Source organism: Canis lupus, chromosome 38 (assembly GCF_011100685.1).
Source record: "Canis lupus familiaris isolate Mischka breed German Shepherd chromosome 38, alternate assembly UU_Cfam_GSD_1.0, whole genome shotgun sequence".
Classification (NCBI taxonomy): domain Eukaryota; kingdom Metazoa; phylum Chordata; class Mammalia; order Carnivora; family Canidae; genus Canis; species Canis lupus.
The window spans coordinates 21,848,905-21,872,976 of record NC_049259.1 but is presented as its reverse complement, the minus strand read 5'-3'; the positions used below and the strand labels follow the sequence as shown (position 1 = coordinate 21,872,976).

The 24,072-nt window shown below is 61.7% G+C and overlaps 1 protein-coding gene and 11 non-coding genes across 12 annotated transcripts; 6 read left to right on the top strand and 6 right to left on the bottom strand.

The window, feature by feature from the left end:
- The first annotated feature begins 3,732 nt into the window (after positions 1-3,732).
- TRNAE-UUC lies at positions 3,733-3,804 on the top strand. The gene has a single exon. It is a non-coding gene; the product is annotated as a tRNA-Glu (tRNA).
- Positions 3,805-4,380: 576 nt separating this feature from the next.
- Positions 4,381-4,452, bottom strand: TRNAE-UUC. The gene has a single exon. It is a non-coding gene; the product is annotated as a tRNA-Glu (tRNA).
- A 5,916-nt stretch (positions 4,453-10,368) lies between these two features.
- Positions 10,369-10,442, bottom strand: TRNAN-GUU. The gene has a single exon. It is a non-coding gene; the product is annotated as a tRNA-Asn (tRNA).
- Positions 10,443-12,647: 2,205 nt separating this feature from the next.
- On the bottom strand, positions 12,648-12,719 carry TRNAG-UCC. Its single transcript has one exon. It is a non-coding gene; the product is annotated as a tRNA-Gly (tRNA).
- Positions 12,720-13,492: 773 nt separating this feature from the next.
- TRNAD-GUC lies at positions 13,493-13,564 on the bottom strand. Its single transcript has one exon. It is a non-coding gene; the product is annotated as a tRNA-Asp (tRNA).
- A 588-nt stretch (positions 13,565-14,152) lies between these two features.
- On the top strand, positions 14,153-14,235 carry TRNAL-CAG. Its single transcript has one exon. It is a non-coding gene; the product is annotated as a tRNA-Leu (tRNA).
- Positions 14,236-15,744: 1,509 nt separating this feature from the next.
- TRNAG-GCC lies at positions 15,745-15,815 on the top strand. Its single transcript has one exon. It is a non-coding gene; the product is annotated as a tRNA-Gly (tRNA).
- A 3,755-nt stretch (positions 15,816-19,570) lies between these two features.
- Positions 19,571-19,642, bottom strand: TRNAE-CUC. Its single transcript has one exon. It is a non-coding gene; the product is annotated as a tRNA-Glu (tRNA).
- Positions 19,643-19,951: 309 nt separating this feature from the next.
- Positions 19,952-20,023, bottom strand: TRNAG-UCC. The gene has a single exon. It is a non-coding gene; the product is annotated as a tRNA-Gly (tRNA).
- On the top strand, positions 19,999-24,070 carry LOC119877948 (basic proline-rich protein-like). Its single transcript, XM_038586454.1, has 6 exons — positions 19,999-20,334; positions 20,444-21,229; positions 21,493-21,665; positions 21,857-22,413; positions 22,557-23,023; positions 23,639-24,070. The coding sequence occupies exons 1-6, from the start codon at positions 19,999-20,001 to the stop codon at positions 24,068-24,070; spliced, it is 2,751 nt and encodes a 916-aa protein (XP_038442382.1).
- On the top strand, positions 21,449-21,531 carry TRNAL-CAG. The gene has a single exon. It is a non-coding gene; the product is annotated as a tRNA-Leu (tRNA).
- TRNAG-GCC lies at positions 23,026-23,096 on the top strand. Its single transcript has one exon. It is a non-coding gene; the product is annotated as a tRNA-Gly (tRNA).
- Positions 24,071-24,072: the final 2 nt, after the last annotated feature.

Genomic DNA, 24,072 nt, shown 5'->3' with positions numbered 1-24,072 from the left:
TAAATCACAAGATCATATTACCTATGCGGGGGCTCTGGGGGGGGTGCGGAGGAGTTGGGGCTCTCAGTGGAGACCCAACTAAGGCTTAGAAAGTTGGAGAACGGTGTGAATGAAGCACTCCAAAGCGCAGAGCTCAGCAGGACACTCGGCTCAGGAAGGCTTCCGGGGGGATAGGATGGCACCAACGAGGCTGGATAAAAGGCGAAGGCGGCCAACCAGCGCACCCCAGGTGCCCGCCTGCTCCGTTCCCAGGTGAGTCTCACCCAGGTGCTGGCCACCTGCTGGGCCCAGCACCCAGCTTGCCACCGCCCGGCCCCCCCCCAGCGCTGTGATCCCGAGCTGGTAGCAGGTCGGCCGTGGGTGATTCCAGAAGCCAGACTCGGAATCAAACCCACGCCACTTCGGGAGCCCAGAACTTGCTTCATCTCTCCCAAAGCCCCGCTCCAGCCGGAGGGAAAGGCCACTGCTTCCTTCACACCCGAGTCGAGACCGCCCTGAGTCAAGAATTAAAGGGGACCCTGAGGGGCGCTGGGTGCTCGGTCGTGGGTGGAGCGGTTGCCTTTGGCTCAGGTCATGATCCCCGGGCCTGGGCTCCCAGCCCAGCAGGGAGCCTGCTTCTCCCTCTCCCTCTGCTGTTCCCCTGCTTGTCTCTTGGCTCTCTCTTCCTCTCTCTGTCAAATAAATAAAGTCTTATTAAAAATAAAGTAAAGTGGACTTGGGCTGGTGGAGGGACCCTTGGGCTGAGGGAGGGGGCAGCAGGGTGGGGTGCAGGGGGCTCCCATCCGTGAGCACCTTAGCCTGATGTCAACAGCCTCTCTGCAACCTCTCCTGCGAGCCCGTTTCATTTCTTTTTAATTATTTCATTATATATTATATAGTTCATTTCTTTTGAAATATATTTTAAAAGTAAGATGCTGATCCTTTACTCAAAGGTGTGAATTAAGAATGTGAGTCATGGGAAGCCTGGGTGGTTCAGTGGTTCAGTGTCTGCCTTCAGTTCAGGGCATGATCCTGGGGTCCTGGGATCGAGTCCTGCATCGGGCTCCCTGCAGTGGAGCCTGCTTCTGTCTCTGCCTGTGTCTCTCATGAATAGATACATAACATCTTTTTTTCTTATTTAAGAAAATTTTTTAATACATAAAATGTTAAAAAAAGATGATGTGAGTCCTTCTAGCTGTGATTCTCAAGAGAGACAAAGGGCAGAGTCAAACACCCGGTTGCTGGGCTGATCAGCACCTGAGGTCCAGGCAGGCTGTGGAGACTTAAGATGTCCTTCCAGTGATTCCAGAATGCTCCTCCTCCCCGGAAAGTCACTGAGCTGTTATTACACTTTCACTCGGAAACATGCACAGCAATTCAGATATCTGCTAAATCTAGAAAGGTTTAGGTCCATATCTATGTCAATGGAAGCACAGTATAAGTAACTATGAAACTCTCTCACTTTGAAATCCTTAAAATGGTTTAAAATTGGAGTTCTAGGCGGCCCAGGAATTTTATTTTCGGTCTTCCCCCTGGTGGCTGGCACCTGGCAGGCAAGTCCAGAGCCAGGCAAATACCCCACCGGGCTTGCAGGATCAGAATGCCACCTTCATCCCTTTGGATTTCTTGTAAAACAGGTGTATCCTATATGGTAACTAACTGCTTGATTTTACGTGTAAGCTTGGAAATAAGAGGAGTAAGCAGAAGCAGTGACGTAACAAATCAGTTCAGTGGCTGGGAGTTACTAAACCCTGGTCTCTTATGGGAATAAGATGGGAATGAGTCACCACTACGCTCGCTAATGAGGAAGGAGACCAACGAGCTACAGGGCTTTGGTTGCTCTTGTGCCCCAGCTCCAGGCTACCGCCCCGTGACAGGTGGAGGAGAACGTCAGAAACATCGCTGGCTTTCCGCCCCTCCCCCGCCCAGGCCACCTGCGCCCCCAGGGTTTGTGGTTGGGGGTCATAGCCAGCCCCTCTTCCCACCGTGGATGCAGAGGTTGCTGGGAGGGGTGAGGCTGCCGGGCCCCGCGTGGGAGTGGGCGAGCAGGGGTGAGGCTCGGCCTTGCAGAAGCAACGGGGCAGCAAAATCCAACTGCAGGCTCTGGGAGGAGGCCTGCCCTGCTGGGCTCCCGCCGGAGGAGAGGGCAGCAGGCCATCGTGAGAACCGACCGTCTGTGGACGTCTGTCCCCTGTCCCACAGGCAAAATCACCTGGGGGACAGCCGAGGCCTGCCTGGCAGGTGCAGCCCGGGTGTCCGCAGGTCTTCGGCCGCTTGCTCGAGACGCAGGACGGGGAGGATGGCCAACCAAACCGAGCCTCCCACTCCAGCTGGGACGCTTGAGAAAGAAGCCTCAAACCATGAAAATGCAAATGTATTTGTACTCAACTTACCATCTGGTCCTCGGATCAGCGACAAGGACAAGCGCTGTGGGGCTCAGTGGGAGACGAGCCCGTCAGCAGAAATGTGCTGCTAGGGGTAGTGAAACGTAAAGCTTCTCCCCTTCCTGAGCCTTCCCTCCCAGCTCGTCGGGGTGGCTTTTTATTGCTATTAATGTCGTTCTATGTAAAGAAACATTAAAATAATTAGCGTGGATTTTACCAGTTCTCATCAGAAGGGCAGGGCCCATTTCTCAGCCTCTGCCTTAGCTTGAGTTAACCGTCGTGGAGCTTCTCTCCTCCCCACAGGCCCTCGGGCCGTGGCGTGTCCCCAAGATCCAGCAAATATGCAGAGCGTGTCCCATTTACTAGCTTATTGGACTCTCCGTTGACCGAAGCGAAACCCATTTCCTGGGTAGCTGCTCTCATCACGCTCTGTTCTCTCCCCCACTGCCTCAACTTCCCCTAAAAGTTCTGCTAAGCTCTGCTTGCCCTTCCCTGAGAAAGAATCACCCTGTGCTGTTTGATTTGAGACGTTTGCAGATTTCTGAGCTGGGGCCATGCCCTCCTTTTCGAGAAGTCTCTCCTTTTCTAAGTCTGGATTTGTGTTTAGTTGACAGGTCACATATAAAAGCGTTCAACTCAGGCAGCACCACTGAACCACGCAGTCCCCGTCTCACAGCCGCTGGGGCCGCAGGGGTGGTTGTCCCGACCAGACCGGCCGGGCCGAGGCGCAGAGCTGACCCACTGGGTTTGGTTTACTTCTAAGCGCGCACGTTCTACGCCGTTTCCTCCCTTGGGCTTGCTGCTAAGGAAGGAAGGAAGGACGGAAAGGAGAAGACACTGGCCTGTGCTCACTTTGCTTTTCCTCCTGTGTCATTGCCCCCCCCCCCCCCCCGCCCCCCAGCGGCTGGCTAACCCGGAAGTCACTGAGACAGGCTGGGAGAGCATTCCTTGGCCTTGGTTTTTCTTAGAAGGCCTTTCCTTTTTGCCTTGGAAGCAAATTCTGCGTGGGTTGGCCAGTGTGGCCTCTGGGCCGGCAGGTCCTCACGGAGGCCAGGGGCTCACTTCATGCTTCACCAAGTCTTGGGACGCCCACTGCCTGCCTCCCGGGTCCTTCTGGAATTCTGTGTGCAACCAACTAGCAAACGCTACATGCAAATGGCAGCAAGGACGGTGTTCACGAATATTCCCAGTAGCTTCTCTGCTCATACGCAGGCTCCACTGCCCCTCTGGACTCCAGTTAGGAGGAACACGTTCAAGATTATTTAAAATTTCCGGGATACTCTTCAGACATCTGAAGTTTCTACCGCAGGCTTGACTGGGTCCTAAGATCCTTTGTCACAAGGTGCTGCCGGACCCCACCAGGCGCTCCTCCCTGGTGGTCTAGTGGTTAGGATTCGGCGCTTTCACCGCCGCGGCCCGGGTTCGATTCCCGGTCAGGGAAGCCTGTTTTCTTTCTGCTCACCTACTGTTGCTCCGAGTGACTCCGTTTTAAACCGAGGCTCTTTCCCGAGGCCCTCAGGTCGTGTCACCGGTGTTGAAGGGACAAGGGCCCTGTGAAGAATGAGAAAGTCCTCGTGGGGATTCAAACTTGCCTCGGCCCCCCTTTGTTGGAAAATACGGAGTCATTCTTTTCCTAGGAGAACATTTCTACCCGACACAAGGGAGTTGTGTCAAATGACTGTGACAGCTCTTAGGGTTTGGCTGGTGCAGGCAGGCTCCCAGCAATGGAGGCATGTGTCCCCCCCCCCCCCCCCCACGTTCAGGGAAACCTTAAGTCACATTCCAGGGGTGGAGACAACGCACGTACGTGATTTTACCAGATCCTCTGCTGCTTGGTCTTTTGTAAAAACCAGAATATATTTCTATATGGTAATTAGTTCGCTTTACCTGTAAGACAGGAACTATGGTAAATAGATGAGGACCGATCCTACTAAAATAGCAGATACACACGACCGGAGCTTGGCCTGTGGGCGAGAATCCGGAGCCCCGCCCACTTGTGGGGCGGAAAAGGACAAGCTTCCCTGACCGGGAATCGAACCCGGGCCGCGGCGGTGAAAGCGCCGAATCCTAACCACTAGACCACCAGGGAGGGGTGTGGGGGACGCCAGGGCCGCGTCTCTTGGAATAGGATCTTGAGAATGATGCAGGCACCTGTTGGAGATCTTTAGAAATGTCTGGAAAGTGTTTTGAGGGGGGGGGTGGTGGGATGATGTGACTGCCACTTGGGTCAGGGGCTGGAAGGAGACTTTAAGTGGCAGAAAGGTCACAAGAAAGACTGTCACAAGTCAAGCCAGGGAAGAGGACAATTTTTCCTACATTTTCGCTGCACCCCTCCTCTAGGCCATGCTGTTAGGTGGGACCCGGAATGACCCTCGCAAAGGCCTGAAGTTTGGTTAGAGTGCCCCCCCCCCCCCCCCCCCCCCCCCCCCCCCCCCCCCCCGGTCAGTGTTGCAGGGGTGGGTTAGGATGCCCTCTCACCCACCCCCACCCCCACCATGTGTGAGCTGGGAAGGATCAGCAGGTGGCCAAAAAAGGGCTGCTTGCAGGGGTCAGAGCCTGGTAGTGGGAGGTGAGGTGCCCGTACGGGTGCGCAAGACCACTCTCCCTGCTGGAAGGAGCTAGAATTGAGAGGAGGGTCCTCCCCCAGCCCGGTGCTCAGGCACAGAGCTGAGTCCACCGGATTCTAAATACACATCTGGCCTCATAGGTCCTTTAAGACCTACTTTTGTCAAGGTGGGTGGGAAGATCTTATTGTATTTTACTCTTTCCTAGCTTGAGAAATTTAAAATATTAAATTTTATTTAATGTGGTATGCGGCCTTCCCTTTGTACTATTCCCCACAGCTACAAATACCAGGCGCTCCTACTTCTCCGAGCTTCCAGGCCCACTCCTGTATAGAGGCCCTCGCCCCACACCTTGGAGCCAAGGTCATGCTCTCCCAAACTGAGTCATCCCTCCATCCCACCCACCAGGAACCTTTCCCCAGACCCCACCCTAGTTGAATCACAGCACCCTTGGGAATGAGCTTGGAACTTTTCCTACCCAGCATATTCCTTAAGCATACAGTTTTCCCGTACTAACCTCCATGGCTTTCCCTCTAGGATGGACAAGTCCTCTGGGGAGTGTTTCACCTCAGCAGCCCTAGCAGCAGCTCCCACATGGATTGAAGGTAGTAGGCTAACAGGTATGCATTTTCTCCTTAAAATTGCATTCAGTAGCATGTTTCCAATTAAAAAAAAAAATGATGAGGCTGTTTCCGTTTCCTGTAATCTGAAGAGCCCTCAGATTTTCTGCTAGGACTTAATGCGAGGAAGGAGAAGAGGGGACCCGCGTGGGACGGGTCTTAGAGCTCTCCAGAGAAACGGAACCAATAGAAGACATACTGTACACCTGTAGCTGTCTCTGCAGACCACGTGATTATGGAGTCCCAAGCTGCAGAGTGGGTTGGCAAGCTGGAGACCCAGGAGGGATGACGGTTTGATGGCTTGGTTCCAGTTGGAGCCTGAAGGCCTGAGCACCACGGGAGTTGCTACTGCATTTCAAGCCCAAAGATCAAGGCCAGCAGGCTGGAGACCTAGGAAAAGCCCCAAAGCAGGAAGAACCCGATGTCCCTGCTCAAAGGCAACCCAGCAGATAGTTCTCTCTTACTGGAGAGAGAGCAGGTGGTATTTTTAGTCTCTTCCAGCCACCACCTGATTGAGCGAGGCCCACCCACGTTAGGGAGGGCAATATACTTTATTCAATCTATTGATTTAAATGTTCATCCCAGCCAAAAACATCCTCACAGCAACGTTCCAAATCATGTTTGACCAAATATCTGGGCACCCCACAACCCAGTCAAGTTGACACACAAAATTAAATGTCCCAGAAGCGGCTCCTTATATGAAGCACACAGAAGAGAAAGCCGCCTTGGTTAGGTAGGCTTCAGTTTAGGGTAATTGTTTTTTCAGAGCTTTTGCCCTCACTGGGTATAAAGCAAAGATGCCTCATCTGGTCACAAAACAGGGATGAATTAAGAAGGAAAAAGTCCCTTCTGGCAGAGAAGCAGGAGGGCTGGGGAAGAGTAGGTTAGCAACACACCTCCCCTGGGGGACTTGAACCACCAATATACTGACTTATGATCAAACCTGCGGACCACTGGACTTCAGGGACCATGCTGAGTTATCTTTTTAAAATTTAAACTTATGCATATAAGTTTAGCTATTTTATTTTTATTATTTTTAAAAAAGATTTTATTTATTTATTTATTCATGAGAGATACACATACACAGAGGCAGAGACATAGAGAGAGAAGCAGGCTCCATGCAGGGAGCCCGATGCGGGACTCGATTCCAGGACTCCAGGGTCACGCCCTGAGCCGAAGGCAGATGCTCAACCACTGAGCCACCCAGGCATCCCTAAGTTTAGCTATTTATTTATTTATTTATTTATTTTTTATTTTTTTAAGTTTAGCTATTTTAAAGTGAACAATTCAGTGGCATTTAGTACATTCTTAAAGCTGTGTGACTACCTTAACTGTCTAGTTCCAAAACATGTTCAGCATCCCAAAATAAAGCCCTGCATCCATGAAGCGATCCTTCATACACACTCCTCCCAGCTCCTAGAAGCCATCAGCTTGCTTTCTGTTCCTCTGGAGATAACTAACTCTAGATATTTCGTATGCATGGAATCACACACTATGTGATTTGTCTCTGGCTTCTTTCACTTAGTGTACTGTTGAGTTCATCCAAGCTGTGGCATGGATCAGTACTTCATTTTTTTTATGGCTGAATAATATTGCACCCTATGTATGTGCCACATGCTGTTAATGTATTCATCCACTGATGGACATTTGGGTTGTTTCCACCTTCCGACTGCTGTGAACAGTGCAGCTCTGAACATTCGTGGGCAAGGACTAGTTTTGAGTATCTGGTTTTAACTATTTTGGGCACATACCTTGTAGTGAAATTGCTGGGTCATGTACATTCTCACCAGCAATGCTTGGTGGTTCTAATTTCTCCTTCCTGCTCACACTTTTTATTTTCTTTTGTTGTTATTTTTAAAATGATAGCCATCCTAGTGGGTATGAACATAACACTACCCATGTGCTAGAATGATGAAAGTTTAAAAAGTCTCAGGGTGCCAAACAAAAGAGGACTTACTATATGGCTCCATTTACGTAAAACTCTAGAAAATGCCAGCTATCCCAAATAAATGGATATAAATGTTCAAAAAAAGGAAAAAGAAAAAAAAAAGGAAAATGCCAACTAATCTACAGTGACCATGAGCAGATTAGTATTTGCTCAAGATGCACAGGTCGGGGGGCATGACTTAGTGAGGGTCAGAAGGGAAGCCTTATCGAAAGCTATAAGGAAACTTCTGGGGATGAAGGATATATTCATTATTTCGATTACAATGATGGCTTCACTAGTGTGTACCTATGTCAAAACATCATACTGTCTATTTTAAATATGGGCAGGTTGTTGTATGTTAAACAATAAACTGTTAAAAAGAAGGTGGAACAATTTTGTATACACTTTTTGGAGTTTCACTGAAGTCTCTTCATTTTAACCTGTGCCATAAATTGAAAATGTAGGGAAGTGATCACACCATTTTCTTTTAAGGAGACTTTCTGAGTCTTTAAATTTCTCCCCTCTGTGACAAAGTCTTAAGTCATTAGCAATGCAGATTCCTAGATGACAATAGATGACCATTAACTTGCTATACAGCAGACCTTGGGTTGTTGGATTCGCTTTCCAGAATATTCACAATATCCTGTCTGCCTTCCACCCCAACAAAGCCCTTTGAGATTCCTATATTTTTCTGTTACTGAGTTTTATTATTTAAAAAAAAAAAAAGATTTTATTTATTCACGAGAGACACCGAGAAAGAGAGAGAGAGAGAGAGAGAGAGAGAGAGGAGAGAGGCAGAGACACAGGCAGAGGGAGAAGCGGGCTCCCTGCAGGGAGCCCGATGTAGAACTTGATTCTGGAACTCCGGGATCCCAGGATCCCGCCCCAAGCTGAAGGCAGACATTCAATCACTGAGTCACCCAGGCATTTCTTACTCAAAAGTCTTTTGAGCAGTTTTAGTATAGGTGCTGCCGAAGCGAGCAACAAAAGTCTTTTGTCCAAGAAGAAACTGTTCAAGCTTATTTGGTTGAGCATCTGACTCATGATTTCAGCTCAGATCATGATCTCAGGGTCATAAGTTGGAGCTCCGCATCATTGGGCTCCACGTTGGGCATGGAGGCTGCTTAAGATTAAAAAAAAGGAAAAAAAAAAAAAAAAAAAAAGACAGACAGACAGAAAGAAACTGCCCAAGGAGCCTCACGTATACCAGAAATTATTCAGAAAGGAGATAAGGAGCTTACGAAAGAATGGAGAACACGGGAGTTCTGGGGGCAAAGGAACGAAGCTTGTGGCTCAAAGGACAGCAATCTGGGTGAACCACTTGGTACTGTGAACCACCAAGCTTCAACCTGAGAGCAGAAAGTCTAACTCATGACACTAGAAACATCGGGTAGAGTCATGGACTGGCAGTTCCTATTGAATGACTTGTGGCCAAGCACCAAGGTAACTGCAGCACTTTGGGGAGCTTGACTCTATGCAGCCAAAGGCCCTGCTCTACTCTCCTGAGCCTGAAAACCAGCAGCACAACAGGTTTGGATGATCCCCCAAGCCAATTCCCTTCAGCCAATACAGGGCAAGTGGATGGCATAGCTCTCTAGCCTCCCTAGCTTTGTAAACGGCAGGAGAAAGAATCAGGGACCAGGGAGCCCCCTTTGTACTAGAAATTCTCCCAGAGAGCACAACTGGATCACACAGTTCTTGTCGTCAGGCCTTATAGAAAGCAGTTATGAACTGAATAAATATGATAACTGTATCTGTTTTCTGCTCATCATTTTATTTGCAGGTCCTTGCAGAGTGCCCGGCACATGACAGTTGTCAACATATGTTTTGATGAATGAACGCGTGTGTGCATAAACAAGTAGATGAATAACAGGTACATAGGCAGAGACTAGGGACAAGGCAGGATTTTGTTCTTCTAAAAGCTGAAGTGGAGTCCAGCTCCCTGCAGTTCCCTCGAGTGGGAACAAACCAAAACCCGAGTTCTGGCAACACGTACCTCATACTAAACCAGGACTTTTCAGGCTGAGCTGGGTCCACTTCCCAAGGAAACTGGCAGTGGAAGGGAAGGCAAAGAAGTTAAAATAGCAAGAACCTGATGACCCATGGATTTGCTGGGCGAAGTCAAGGAAGTCTCGTTGCTATCTGGCTTGTTTTCCCTAAAGGTGATGGCACTGCCATCAATTCCCTAGGAGTGGAAATCCTGGAAAAGACTCCTGCCTAGGGACTGGGGAGAAGTTGGACTCAGTTAGGAAGAGGATGACCCTAAGGAAGGGGTCATGAGGCAGGCAGGTGGACGCGTGGCTGGGTTTAGAATTCGGGAGAAGTTCTGGAGACACAAATTTGAAAGTTGACAGGATCACCAAAAGAGTGTAATACGAAAGGAAAAGAGTTGGGAGTCACAGGCAAAGCCCTTAAAAGATTATTTCTAGGACCTTCACTGTAGCCCTATGTATAAGGGCAGTTGCCCAACTATGAGTAGGTAGTAGGACAAATTAGAGCACATCAATGCATGAAATGCTAAACTTCAATCCCTTTTAAACTTGTCCAGGGATCATTGAATTTCTCCAGGAGCTTAGCATTCGCTGCAAGAATAAACAGATGTGAAAGAGCCTTAACCGATTTTAGTATTAGCACCACTCATTTGCAGAGGCCCACTGGCTATGGAATTCTGCAGAAAATACAGCTATGAAAGGTTTAGCTTCCAGAAGGAAAAGAAGTACCGTGTCTCTAGTTTGGCCGTAGATAGCTCCTGATCTCATGGGATGCAGGACCTGGGGAATATCTCTTACTAGAGAAACATACTAGATGTTCTTTACTAAACTGATTCGTAGAATATTGGATTAGAAGTGGAACTTGATGTTTAATAGGAAAAAAAGGAAAACTGAAACTTCAGTCGTCCCTGGGTGGGATCGAACCACCAACCTTTCGGTTAACAGCCGAACGCGCTAACCGATTGCGCCACAGAGACTACGCCTTCTTTGCCTGCTCTTGCAGGTCGTATTTATAGATTATTAATGAGACACTAGTATACCTGTGAGACTCCTTTTTTTTTTTTCACCTTGAGATTGCAAGTAGATCCCAGTTGCGTGGTTCTAAAAGCCAGATCATAAACCACCCCAGTTGTGCGACACTAGGGTCCTTGCTTCTTTTCTTCCCAATTTCTTGGCACCAGCAGGCAGTGGCTGCTTCTTTCTCCCAAAGTTGAGACCTGCACAGAAGGAGACAAATTCAGCACCGGAGGAACTTGAGAATGGGGGAGGGAGAGGAACCGGCACAGGGAGGGGGAGTGCGGGGGGAAACAGCTTGCGGTGATTTGAACTAACATCCCAGGTTGGGAAACCACCCTGATGTTCTTCTTTCCCTAAGCTTTTAGGAATATCAGTCACATTACCTCTTTGTGAATTTTAAACCAGCTGTTCCAGCATTATTAAAATACTTAACTAAAAACGACAGTGATGTCCAAAGTTCCTCCTGAATGTGACTCTCGAGCAGTCCTAAATATTCCGTGGGGAGGCAAAACAGCATCTGGAGACCTGAGATACAGGGTAGATTGAACACCTACCAGTACTCCCTTCATAGTGATTCAAAAACATCGCCCAAAGGGGCTCTGGAAACTCCATAGAGAATTACTAATTTATGAGTAAACCATACATTTTTACACTGAAATGTGAAAACAAACTGGCAAGTTACTCTAAATCAGGGAAATAAACTTTTAGTAATAAAAGTAATTTGACCGGTTCTATGAATTGTAAGAACATTAACTTTTCAGGATTTTTTTAACAGCAAGGGCATTTGCATTTTACCAAAACTTCTGGCATTTCATGGTAGATGTGCTGCCATTCGGAGACGCTGGCTAAAGAAGCCCAGATCGTCCATTACAATGCTTAAACTCAGAAAAACACCAATACTGGTACACTTAATATGGAGAGTTTGCTAAATGTAAACAAGGTAGTTCATCCTGCTTCTAAAACCTGATCAAAGTCGTCTTCATAAAACAGAACATAGTAGCACGGAGTTTCTATGCTAGACATTGAAGCAGGTAACACTGAAACACATTGATTCCTCCTGGACACCTTTGGGGTTGAATCAAAGGTTTTCATAAAAAAAAAAAAAAAATCACAGACCAAATTAGTTACACGCACAGGGGTAACAGCAGACCACTGGGCACGGGCCAAAAGAGTTTGGATTCTCTTTACATTTTCTTACCAGGGTCTTATGATCAACATCCTATACTAAAGAACCCATTAATTTCAGAATATAGATAGGTATTACTATGAGAGTGGACATTCCCACAACAAGAGGCTAAATGCCTAAGCAGTCGGGGAGTGTTCTGCAGGATCACCTAAAAAAACAGGAATTTTTGATTCCTGCCAGCACGGCCACAAAATAACAAGTAGAGTGAATACGGAAAAAAAAAGCATTCTTCCAAAGGGAGTAGCCTTCCAAAGGTCGTCAAAGATAGGACAGAAACGGAAGGAGGGAAAGACAAACCTAGTATATGGACGTGTTACATACTGGTAATAGAATACACATCTGAATGGAATGCAGACTTCACAAAAGGACGGGTGTGATTTGGCTGGAGAAGCACTCGCACAGGAAACTGGCATAAGGGTGAGAGAAAGGGGGAGTATATCCTGGCGGAGGTGCACAGCAGCCCCAAATAGCCTTCCAAATATAAACCAACTGCGCACGCGCAGCCTCGGTCAGTTCGGGGCCAGGGAGACGCACGAGCGAGCTTGGGCTAAAAGGGGTGTGCGGCGGCGGTCTTGCGAGAGGAAGAAGAAAGGCTTCCCTGACCGGGAATCGAACCCGGGCCGCGGCGGTGAGAGCGCCGAATCCTAACCACAGACCACCAGGGAGCGTCAGGCTGCGCGCCTGGCCCGTGCGCCCTGGACCCGGCGCCTCCCTCCCTACCGCCCACTCGCCTCTGCTTGGCCTCCAGGGCCCCCGCCGGGCCACGCGCAGCCGCCCGCCGGCCCCGCCGAGCCACCTGGCCGGACCGCCCGCCCCCGCGCCGTCAAAACGCTGCGCGCCTCCTCTCCTCCTCCTCCCTCTCTCTCTCTCTCTCTCTCTCTCACACACACACACAAACACGCACTCAGCGTCGCGCCCGGCCCGGCTCCCATCGGGCCTGAGCACCGGGGCCCTGGAGCCGCGCAAAACGTTGGCCAGCTGCGTTGGCCGGGAATCGAACCCGGGTCAACTGCTTGGAAGGCAGCTATGCTCACCACTATACCACCAACGCTGCACAGCCCGGGCCGCCCCCGGACGCCGGCCCAGGCTCCGCACCAGCGCCTCCTCGCCCTCTCGCCACCGCCTCCGCCGCCTGCCGCAGCCCTGCCCCGACGTGCCGGCCGGCCGCAGCTCTGCGCCGTCGCGGGCGCCACCAGCGGCCGCCCGGCGCCCACCCGCGCACCCCACGCAGCCCTGGCTGCTCCGCAGGCACGACCGCCCGCCGCCTCCGCCGCCCGCTCTGGGGGGCGCTCTCGCCGCCCTGCGGCTCCCGGGCCCTCGGCTGCCCGCCGGGGAGCCCGCCCCTTGCCCCCTGCCCCCGGCGCGCGCTTCCTTCCCTTCCCTTCCCTCCCGCCACCCGCGCCCGCCCCGCCCCGCCCCGCCCCGCCCGCACAGTCGGCCCGGCCCGGCCCCACGGCCACCTCCACGGGCAGCCCGGCAGCCGGGCAGCTGTCCGTCGCGTGAGCGAGGAGCCCGTGGCGGCCAGCCTCCCGTCAGGAGGTCCCGGCTGGGCTGGGCCGAGCCCGCACGCGCCAGGGCGCCAGGGCGCCAGGGCCCGACGAGGAAGGGCAGGGGGTGCGGGGGGTCGGGTCGACGGCGGGCAGGACGGGCCCCCGCGGTCGCCCCGCGCCTCTGGCCGCACGGGGCCGGGCGGAGGCACGAGGGAGGAGGAGAAGCAGGACAAGGAGGAGAAGGAGGAGAAGGAGGACAAGGAGGGCCCTGGGGCCGGCGTACGTTTGGGCAGCGCGGCGGCGGCGCCCGCGACCAAAAGAGGGCGTGTCTCGCCTCCCCGTCGGGGAATCGAACCCCGGTCTCCCGCGTGACAGGCGGGGATACTCACCACTATACTAACGAGGACGGCGGCGGCGGGCCCGGGCGCCGACCCCTTCCGGCCCGCGGGGCCTGCCTGCCCACGCCCACAGGGCCCTCGACGTCCCGCCGCGCCCGTCTGCCAGGCGCGCCACGTGCCCCGGGCCAGGCCCACCCGGCCCGACCCCCGGCCGCCGCGTCAGCGCGCACAGCAGTCCCCCGGCCCGACTCGGAGCGTCGCGCCCCCGGACCCGCCGCGCCCCCGCCCCCGCCCAGCCGCGCGGGGATGGCGGGGGAGAAGACGCCCGACACGGCAAGCAGGGCTGCGAGAGAGAGGGAGGCCCGCGCGGGGATGGGCCGCGGCGGCGGGGGAGGCGCGGGGGGCGGGGGGCGGCGGGGGGCGGACGCCGGCAGCAGGGTGCGCCCCGGGAAGGGGGAGGGGGCGGCGGCGAGGACCGCGGCGAGGGCGGCGGCGCCAGCAGAGTCAGTCGGCGGGCCGTTGGCCTCGTCGACCGGGACGCGAGTCCCGTCCGTCCGTCCGTCCGTCCGTCCGTCGCCCACCCACACGGCCGCCAGCCAGCTCCGGGGTCGGCGCCGGGTCCCAGCCAGGCGAGCGGCGGCGCGCCCAGGCCCGCCGTCAGGATGGCCGAGCGGTCTAAGGCGCTGCGTTCAGGTCGCAGTCTCCCCTGGAGGCGTGGGTTCGAATCCCACTCCTGACACGCCCACCTTTTGGCCCGCCCAACGCGGGCTCTCCGCACCCGGGCCTGGACGACGCCCTGTCTGTCCCGCCTTACACGCCGCTGCGGGCTGCGGGCCGGGCTGCGGGCTGCGGGCTGGCGGCGCCCTGGCACACGTGGCCCGGGACCCACGCAGCTGCAGCGCCTCGGCCCTCCCGGCCACAGGCTTGGCGCCCCCGCGCCCTCCCTCCCCCGCCACCTCCCGCGCCTCTCCCCCTCCTCATCCCACGGCGGCCGCGGGCCTCGGCAACTCGGCAAGTCGGCGGCACGGCTCTCCGGGGGCTCCGTTTGCCCTCTTCCTTCCCGCCGCCGCCCCCTGCAGGCCAGCCGCGGGCCGAAATGCCGGCAGCCCCGCGCGGGCCGGGCCACGCTCCCACTGAGGGGCGCGCCTCGCTCGCCTCCTCGCTCTCCAGCCCCGCCCTACACCTCCCCCGCCCGCCCGCCGGGAGCGCGGGGTCCCCACGGCCTGTCCTTTCCGCCGGCCCCCATTCATTCCGTGGTCTCCACCCCCTCCGTCCCCGGGGCGCCCACGAGGCGTGGCCACCCGGAGGCCTCACCACGGCCACACGCCCGCCAGGCGGGCAGCCGAGCCCTCCGCGCGCCAGCCAGAGACGGGACCCCCGCCCCGTTCGCTGGGCCTGGCCCGGGGGGGCGGGGTGGGGTCCACCCCGCCGTGGTGGCTCCGGGGAGCCCTGAGCGCAAGGCAGCCCTGCCTCCCCGGGCCCCCTCCGCGCCGGAAGCCGCTGCGGGCCGGGGCTCCAGGACGCCAGCGCGCTCCCTCACCGCGCCGCCCGCCAGCCAGCCAGCCGGCGGCCGCTCCGCCCAAGCGCACCTGCCGGCCTCACCCCCACCGCAGCCCAGCCGGCCCCGACGGAGAGCTGCGGGCAGAGCTCACACGCCTTTCTTTGGCCTCTTGGCTTGGGCGCTACTCGGCGGCCCCCATCTCCGACGACGACACCGACGCCGACACGCACACACGCGCACCCACACCCCCCCCCCCACCCCGCGGCACCCCGGGAGCGCACACAATCCGAGCTCCGGGCCCAGCCGGCCCCCGCCGGCGCGCACTGCAGGCCGGAGAGCCATCCGCCCATGGGCCTTCGGGGGGGCGCCGGGAGGGAAGGGAAGGTCCGCGCTGAGCTGCGCCGGCCACAGACGCCCCGCGCTGCCTGGGAATCGGGCGCGGGTCAGGCTTGGCCAGGCTGCTCCTCCCGGCAGGACAGTGTCTGGCGGCGGCCCCCCCCCAGGGAGAGGGCGCAGGGTGAGCCGAGTCCGCCTCGGGGCCTCGCTGGGACCGTGGGCGCCGCGCGCCGGCCCGAGCCCGAGCCCGAGCCCGAGCCCGAGCCCTCGGCGCATCTGCACGGGCGCGGAGCCTGTCTTGCAGACCGCGGGCCCGCCGCCCGCCCCCGCGCAGCGGGTGCTCACCACTGGCCGTGCCGGGACGACGACGAGCGCCGCTGGGGAAGCCGTCTGGTGGCCGCCGCCACCGGTGCATGGGTGGTTCAGTGGTAGAATTCTCGCCTGCCACGCGGGAGGCCCGGGTTCGATTCCCGGCCCATGCAGCGCGCCGCCCCCTTTTGGCCGCGCGCGCCCGGCTTCCTCGCGCACGCGCTCAAGCCACAGGGCCTGAGCCTGAACCAGCTGTGCTCACGCCGGGGGCCCTGCCCTCCTGCCCCGCCCCGCTTCCCCCTGCCGACTTGTCTGTTCTGGTCTCTCGCCCGTGGCCGCCAGCCCTGGCCGCCACGCTCCACCCGGCTGCCCGCCCCCTGCCGCCCGACGTGGCCCAGGTCCCTTGCCCGGCCCCACGTTGTCCTTGCCCTTTTTCTCTCCATGACCCTGACCCGGACGGCGCTTCGCTCACCCACGTCACTTCAAGCAATGCTTCCAAGCACCGCCCGCGCCCGCCCGGGCACAGCCCACCTGCATGCTTTTCACATTCCCTCCCTCAATGGCTCATTCTACCCACACTCCCCAAACCCTCCTCTCTTTGCACGTCGACCGACCACCAACCATCTTGCCACCCCTCCTCTGGAGGGGCCCTCAGCCACTCCTTGGAGCGCGCCAGGGAGCCCCGTTTCACGGCCCGACATCCTCCCGTTGGCAGCCCCGGGATGCTCTCTATGGCCACCTGGCCGCGGTCTCCTTCAAACACGGGCCACTCCCCACTGCTAAAGTCACCGCGAGCACCAGGTCCATGCAGCCTAGCCAGCACCGGCGCCAGCACACCCAGCCTCGAGGGACAGCGCCACCGCCACGGCTGTCACCAGCACGTCGGGTCCACGAACGGCGGCGCACCAGCATGGGCATCACGGCCAAGGGCACGGAGGTCACCTCCCCCCCTCGCCCGGCCTCCACGACCCCCGCAGCACTTGGTCCACCACCAACCCCCAGGACCACCATCCCCACACCAGCACCAGCACCAGCACCAGCACCAGGACTACCACCACCATGCCAGAAGCAGTTGTACCAGCAGCAGCAGCAGCAGCAGCAGCAGCAGCAGCGGGACGTGCCCACCGCCAGCAGGCCAGCGTAGGCATGATCGCCAACAGACTGAAGTCCTCCGCGGTCACCGCCACCACCGAGGCCACCATCAGCACACCGGCACGGGTAGCATGGCCCACGGCCCTGAAGTCCTCCACCCTCCCTCACCACACCCCACCAGCACCGAGTCGCCACCAAGCCCCAGGACCACCAGCACACCACCACCGCGATAGCAGCAGCAGCAGGACCGAGGCCAGCGCACGGGCAAGGGCATCGCCGGCGGCGGCACCGAAGGCCTTCCCGGACCCCCGACCCCCATCGCTCACCGAGTCCACCGTTACACCGGGGCCCCGGGGGACGCCGTCACCAACAGCGCCAAAGTTCGCCACCACCATCACCGGCGGCGGCGGAGGCAGCGGCGGCAGCAGCAGCAACACGAGTACCAGCGCCGCTGGCCCCTCCACCCCCACCAGCCCCTCTTGCCCGAACGACCCACCCCTGTCACCCGCCTCCCCGTGCCCTCCTTTCCCAGTCCTCATTTGTCGATGATCGTGCGTTGCGTCTGTCCCTTTGGCCTCCCTGAATCTCAAGCCCAGGACGACACCTGACACCTGAGACGTGGCTGGTGGTCCCCATGACGATGACGGGGAATGGTCATCTCCGGGGCGGTGGAATTCCTCACCCCGTGGGAACAGCTCCGACACCCGGTCCCTCCCTCCCTCCCTCTCTCTCTCTCTTTGCCTCGCCCGGCCGCCGCGCAGCTGCCTGCTTGCCACCCCCGCCCCCTGCACCTCGCTCGCTCGCTCGCTCGCTCGCTCACCCGCTCTCGTCTGCCCGGCCACCCTGCAGCGCAGCCCAGCGCAGCCCAGCGCAGCCCAGCGCAGCCCAGCGGCCTCCCGGCACCTCTCCCGCCGCCGTCCACCGCCACCACGGGGTCTCCCAGCCCTCTGGCACCGGGACCCACTCCCCACCGCCACCCACCCCCACGTGCCACGTGCCGCTCCTTCCAGCCTCCAGGCTCAAACCCTCCATCTACCACCGACCCCTTGGACCCCACACCCACGTCCTACACTCAAGGCCGGCAGTCCCGGTCTCCCACAGGCTCCTCAGGCACACGCCCAGCGTGTCCCGTCCCCTACCTCACAGCTCGCCCGCCCGCACAGGTGCACAGGTGCAGGAGAGGCGCCGGGCAGGGTGCCCTGCCGCACCCGAGCCCCCGCAGACACCCTGCCTCAGTGGCCAGCCCCACTCTCGGCCAGTGCCCGCCGGCGCCACACGTCCCGGGCCCTCACTCCACGCACACACCCGGTACTCCTTCTCCCACTGCCCGGCTCGGTCCGCTCCTGGCCCTCCCCTCTTTCCGGGACGCTTTGCGCCTGTGCCCTGACCCCCGTGGGAGGCGACGCGCGGGGAGAACACCCTCGTCCCGCGCTATCCCCCACCGTCGCGGACTCCCCGCACCCCCACCCCCACCCATACAGCCAGAGGGAGAGGGAGGGCGCTGAGGGAACTGCCCGTGACGGGAAGCACCGGAGGCCCACGGGCGCTCCTCTCCACCGCCCGACCGTGGCCCAATCCAGCCAGCGAGCCGCGGAAGGCTCACGCAGAGCGCGGGCCGGCCTCTGCGCCTCCGACGGAGACAGACGGTCTCTGGACACACAGCAAAGCCTTGGAGGGCCGGCGTGCAAGCGTTGGCAGGAAGGAGGCCGGGCGCTGCGGTTCACCTGCAGGAGCAGCGGCGCCAGGAGACCCGCACCCGGGCGGAGACAGGGCTGCAGGCTCTCCTGCCTAGGTGGGCGCTAAGGCGCCAAGGGGAACGCCTTCCGAGCGGCATCCAGCTGGGGCGCCGGCCACGTGGGGCTGGGGCCGGGGCCGGGCCGGGGGCGTGGGGTGGAGGAAGCTGTGTCGGGGAACACGCCTGCCCCTCTGCCCCAGGATTCGGGGTAGCGGTCGTGCAGTTGGACTGACCCGGGGCCTCCAAGGGCACCCCGTCTGTCCCCCGGGTGCCTCCGCCCCCTCCCACCTGCCCGGCCCGCGGGTTAGCCCCACTGGCCTCCTGCATCTATCTCCCTGCTCTCTGGCCTCCACTGCCTGGTGGTCCGGCCACCGGGACACGCCCACAACCGCTTTCCAACCACCGCCTGCCCGGGCGGGGGCGGCGGGGGCCGGCGCTCTGCTCCCATCCCCGCCCAAGCCCAAGACCACCACCCACGTGCGCCGCCATCGCTGGCGGTTGCCGGGCCGACGGCCGAGAGAAGGCACCGGGGGCTCCAGCAAGTGACCCCCGACTCAGAGAGAGACAGGTGGCTCACCCTCCCCACACCCGGCCCCTCTGCCTCGGCCCGCCGCCCCCACATGCCCCCAGCGCGGCCGCCGCCAAGTAGCACCTCACCAAGGAGCCAGCGGGGGGCCGGGGGGGGGGCGCTGCGAGCCGCCACGACCTTTCTCCCGGCGGCAGGGGTGCTGGGGAGAGTCCAAGCACCCACGGAGGCCCGAGGCGCCCGGCCTGTCGGTGGCCTCGGCTGGGGTCGGACGGCGTCCCGGACTGTCGGGCCTGGGGCGGAGCGAGACGGGGAGCCAGGCGAGCGTCCGGGGGAGGCGGCCGCGAGACGCCGAGACCTCCAGTCGGCCCACCTGCCGGCCAGCCAGCCAGCGAGGCCAAAAGGCTTGGGCCGGCCCGACGGAGCCCGCCAGGCAAGCCAGCCTTGGGCTCGACGGGGCGGGTGGCCTCGTGCGCACGCGCAGCCTCGGTCAGCTCGGGGCCAGGGAGACGCACGAGCGAGCTTCGGCTAAAAGGGGTGTGCGGCGGCGGTCTTGCGAGAGGAAGAAGAAAGGCTTCCCTGACCGGGAATCGAACCCGGGCCGCGGCGGTGAGAGCGCCGAATCCTAACCACTAGACCACCAGGGAGCGTCAGGCTGCGCGCCTGGCCCGTGCGCCCTGGACCCGGCGCCTCCCTCCCTACCGCCCACTCGCCTCTGCTTGGCCTCCAGGGCCCCCGCCGGGCCACGCGCAGCCGCCCGCCGGCCCCGCCGAGCCACCTGGCCGGACCGCCCGCCCGCCGCGCCGTCAAAACGCTGCGCGCCTCCTCCTCCTCCTCTCTCTCTCTCTCTCTCTCTCTCACACACACACACACACGCACTCAGCGTCGCGCCCGGCTCCCGGCTCCCATCGGGCCTGAGCACCGGGGCCCTGGAGCCGCGCAAAACGTTGGCCAGCTGCGTTGGCCGGGAATCGAACCCGGGTCAACTGCTTGGAAGGCAGCTATGCTCACCACTATACCACCAACGCTGCACAGCCCGGGCCGCCCCCGGACGCCGGCCCAGGCTCCGCACCAGCGCCTCCTCGCCCTCTCGCCACCGCCTCCGCCTGCCGCAGCCCTGCCCCGACGTGCCGGCCGGCCGCAGCTCTGCGCCGTCGCGGGCGCCACCAGCGGCCGCCCGGCGCCCCACCCGCGCCACCCCCACGCAGCCCTGGCTGCTCCGCAGGCACGACCGCCCGCCGCCTCCGCCGCCCGCCTCTGGGGGGCGCTCTCGCCGCCCTGCGGCTCCCGGGCCCTCGGCTGCCCGCCGGGGAGCCCCGCCCCTTGCCCCCTGCCCCCGGCGCGCGCTTCCCTTCCCTTCCCTTCCCTCCCGCCACCCGCGCCCCGCCCCGCCCCGCCCCGCCCCGCCCGCACAGTCGGCCCGGCCCCCCGGCCACCTCCACGGGCAGCCCGGCAGCCGGGCAGCTGTCCGTCGCGTGAGCGAGGAGCCCGTGGCGGCCAGCCCCGTCAGGAGGTCCCGGCTGGGCTGGGCCGAGCCCGCACGCGCCAGGGCGCAGGGCGCCAGGGCCGACGAGGAAGGGCAGGGGGTGCGGGGGGTCGGGTCGACGGCGGGCAGGACGGGCCCCCGCGGTCGCCCGCGCCTCTGGCCGCACGGGGCCGGGCGGAGGCACGAGGGAGGAAAGGAGGACAAGGAGAGAAGGAGGAGAAGGAGGGCCCTGGGGCCGGCGTACGTTTGGGCAGCGCGGCGGCGGCGCCCGCGACCAAAAGAGGGCGTGTCTCGCCTCCCCGTCGGGGAATCGAACCCCGGTCTCCCCGTGACAGGCGGGGATACTCACCACTATACTAACGAGGACGGCGGCGGCGGCCGCCCGGGCGCCCGACCCCTCTCCGCCCGCGCCCGCCCGCCGGCCTGCCTGCCTGCCCACGCCCACCCGGGCCCTCGACGTCCCGCGCCCGTCCTGCCAGGCGCCCGCCACGTGCCCCGGCCACGGCCCACCCGGCCCGACCCCCCGGCCGCCGCGTCAGCGCGCACAGCAGTCCCCCGGCCCGACTCGGAGCGTCGCGCCCCCGACCCGCCGCCGCCCCCCCCGCCCAGCCGCGCGGGGATGGCGGCGGGAGAAGACGCCCGACACGGCAAGCAGGGCTGCGCGAGCGAGCCGGAGGCCCCGCGCCGGGGATGGGCCGCGGCGGCGGCGGGGGCGGCGGGGGCGCGGGGGCCGGACGCCGGCAGCAGGGTGCGCGCCCCGGGAAGGGGGAGGGGGCGGCGGCGAGGACCGCGGCGAGGGCGGCGGCGCCAGCAGAGTCAGTCGGCGGGCCGTTGGCCTCGTCGACCGGGACGCGAGTCCCGTCCGTCCGTCCGTCCGTCCGTCCGTCGCGCACCCACACGGCCGCCAGCCAGCTCCGGGGTCGGCGCCGGGTCCCAGCCAGGCGAGCGGCGGCGCGCCAGGCCCGCCGTCAGGATGGCCGAGCGGTCTAAGGCGCTGCGTTCAGGTCGCAGTCTCCCCTGGAGGCGTGGGTTCGAATCCCACTCCTGACACGCCCACCTTTTGGCCCGCCCAACGCGGGCTCTCCGCACCCGGGCCTGGACGACGCCCTGTCTGTCCCGCCTTACACGCCGCTGCGGGCTGCGGGCTGCGGGCTGCGGCTGCGGCTGGCGGCGCCCTGGCACACGTGGCCCGGGACCCACGCAGCTGCAGCGCCTCGGCCCTCCCGGCCACAGGCTTGGCGCCCCCGCGCCCTCCCTCCCCCGCCACCTCCCGCGCCTCTCCCTCCTCCTCATCCCACGGCAACTCGGCAAGTCGGCGGCACGGCTCTCCGGGGGCTCCGTTTGCCCTCTTCCTTCCCGCCGCCGCCCCCTGCAGGCCAGCGCGGGCCGAAATGCCGGCAGCCCCGCGCGGGCCGGGCCACGCTCCCACTGAGGGGCGCGCCTCGCTCGCCTCCTCGCTCTCCCAGCCCCGCCCTACACCTCCCCCCCCCGCCCGCCGGGAGCGCGGGGTCCCCACGGCCTGTCCTTTCCGCCGGCCCCCATTCATTCCGTGGTCTCCACCCCCTCCGTCCCCGGGCGCCCACGAGGCGTGGCCACCCGGAGGCCTCACCACGGCCACACGCCCGCCAGGCGGGCAGCCGAGCCCTCCGCGCGCCAGCCAGAGACGGGACCCCCGCCCCGTTCGCTGGGCCTGGCCCGGGGGGGCGGGGTGGGGTCCACCCCGCCGTGGTGGCTCCGGGAGCCCTGAGCGCAAGGCAGCCCTGCCTCCCCGGGCCCCCTCCGCGCCGGAAGCCGCTGCGGGGCCGGGGCTCCAGGACGCCAGCGCGCTCCCTCACCGCGCCGCCCGCCAGCCAGCCAGCCGGCGGCCGCTCCGCCCAAGCGCACCTGCCGGCCTCACCCCCACCGCAGCCCAGCCGGCCCCGACGGAGAGCTGCGGGCAGAGCTCACACGCCTTTCTTTGGCCTCTTGGCTTGGGCGCTACTCGGCGGCCCCCATCTCCGACGACGACACCGACGCCGACACGCACACACGCGCACCCACCCCCCCCCCCCCCCCCCCCCCCCCCACCCCGGGAGCGCACACAATCCGAGCTCCGGGCCCCAGCCGGCCCCCGCCGGCGCGCACTGCACGGGCCGGAGAGCCATCCGCCCATGGGCCTTCGGGGGGCGCCGGGAGGGAAGGGAAGGTCCGCGCTGAGCTGCGCCGGCCACAGACGCCCCGCGCTGCCTGGGAATCGGGCGCGGGTCAGGCTTGGCCAGGCTGCTCCTCCCGGCAGGACAGTGTCTGGCGGCGGCCCCGCCCCAGGGAGAGGGCGCAGGGTGAGCCGAGTCCGCCTCGGGGCCTCGCTGGGACCGTGGGCGCCGCGCGCCGGCCCGAGCCCGAGCCCGAGCCCGAGCCCGAGCCCTCGGCGCATCTGCACGGGCGCGGAGCCTGTCTTGCAGACCGCGGGCCCGCCGCCCCCCCGCGCCGGGTGCTCACCACTGGCCGTGCCGGGACGACGACGAGCGCCGCTGGGGAAGCCGTCTGGTGGCCGCCGCCACCGGTGCATGGGTGGTTCAGTGGTAGAATTCTCGCCTGCCACGCGGGAGGCCCGGGTTCGATTCCCGGCCCATGCAGCGCGCCGCCCCCTTTTGGCCGCGCGCGCCCGGCTTCCTCGCGCACGCGCTCAAGCCACAGGGCCTGAGCCTGAACCAGCTGTGCTCACGCCGGGGGCCCTGCCCTCCTGCCCCGCCCCGCTTCCCCCTGCCGACTTGTCTGTTCTGGTCTCTCGCCCGTGGCCGCCAGCCCTGGCCGCCACGCTCCACCCGGCTGCCCGCCCCCTGCCGCCCGACGTGGCCCAGGTCCCTTGCCCGGCCCCACGTTGTCCTTGCCCTTTTTCTCTCCATGACCCTGACCCGGACGGCGCTTCGCTCACCCACGTCACTTCAAGCAATGCTTCCAAGCACCGCCCGCGCCCGCCCGGGCACAGCCCACCTGCATGCTTTTCACATTCCCTCCCTCAATGGCTCATTCTACCCACACTCCCCAAACCCTCCTCTCTTTGCACGTCGACCGACCACCAACCATCTTGCCACCCCTCCTCTGGAGGGGCCCTCAGCCACTCCTTGGAGCGCGCCAGGGAGCCCCGTTTCACGGCCCGACATCCTCCCGTTGGCAGCCCCGGGATGCTCTCTATGGCCACCTGGCCGCGGTCTCCTTCAAACACGGGCCACTCCCCACTGCTAAAGTCACCGCGAGCACCAGGTCCATGCAGCCTAGCCAGCACCGGCGCCAGCACACCCAGCCTCGAGGGACAGCGCCACCGCCGCCACGGCTGTCACCAGCACGTCGGGTCCACGAACGGCGGCGCACCAGCATGGGCATCACGGCCAAGGGCACGGAGGTCACCTCCCCCCCTCGCCCGGCCTCCACGACCCCCGCAGCACTTGGTCCACCACCAACCCCCAGGACCACCATCCCCACACCAGCACCAGCACCAGCACCAGCACCAGGACTACCACCACCATGCCAGAAGCAGTTGTACCAGCAGCAGCAGCAGCAGCAGCAGCAGCAGCAGCGGGACGTGCCCACCGCCAGCAGGCCAGCGTAGGC

Excerpts from the sequence above, each read along its gene's own strand:
- LOC119877948 (XM_038586454.1), top strand. The coding sequence starts at position 19,999 with ATGCTCACCACTATACCACCAACGCTGCACAGCCCGGGCCGCCCCCGG. Across the intron at positions 21,666-21,856 it reads CTGGCGGCGCCCTGGCACAC|GCCAGCGCGGGCCGAAATGC; the intron begins GTGGCCCGGGAC and ends CGCCCCCTGCAG. Across the intron at positions 22,414-22,556 it reads GCCGGCCCCGACGGAGAGCT|CGCACACAATCCGAGCTCCG; the intron begins GCGGGCAGAGCT and ends CCACCCCGGGAG.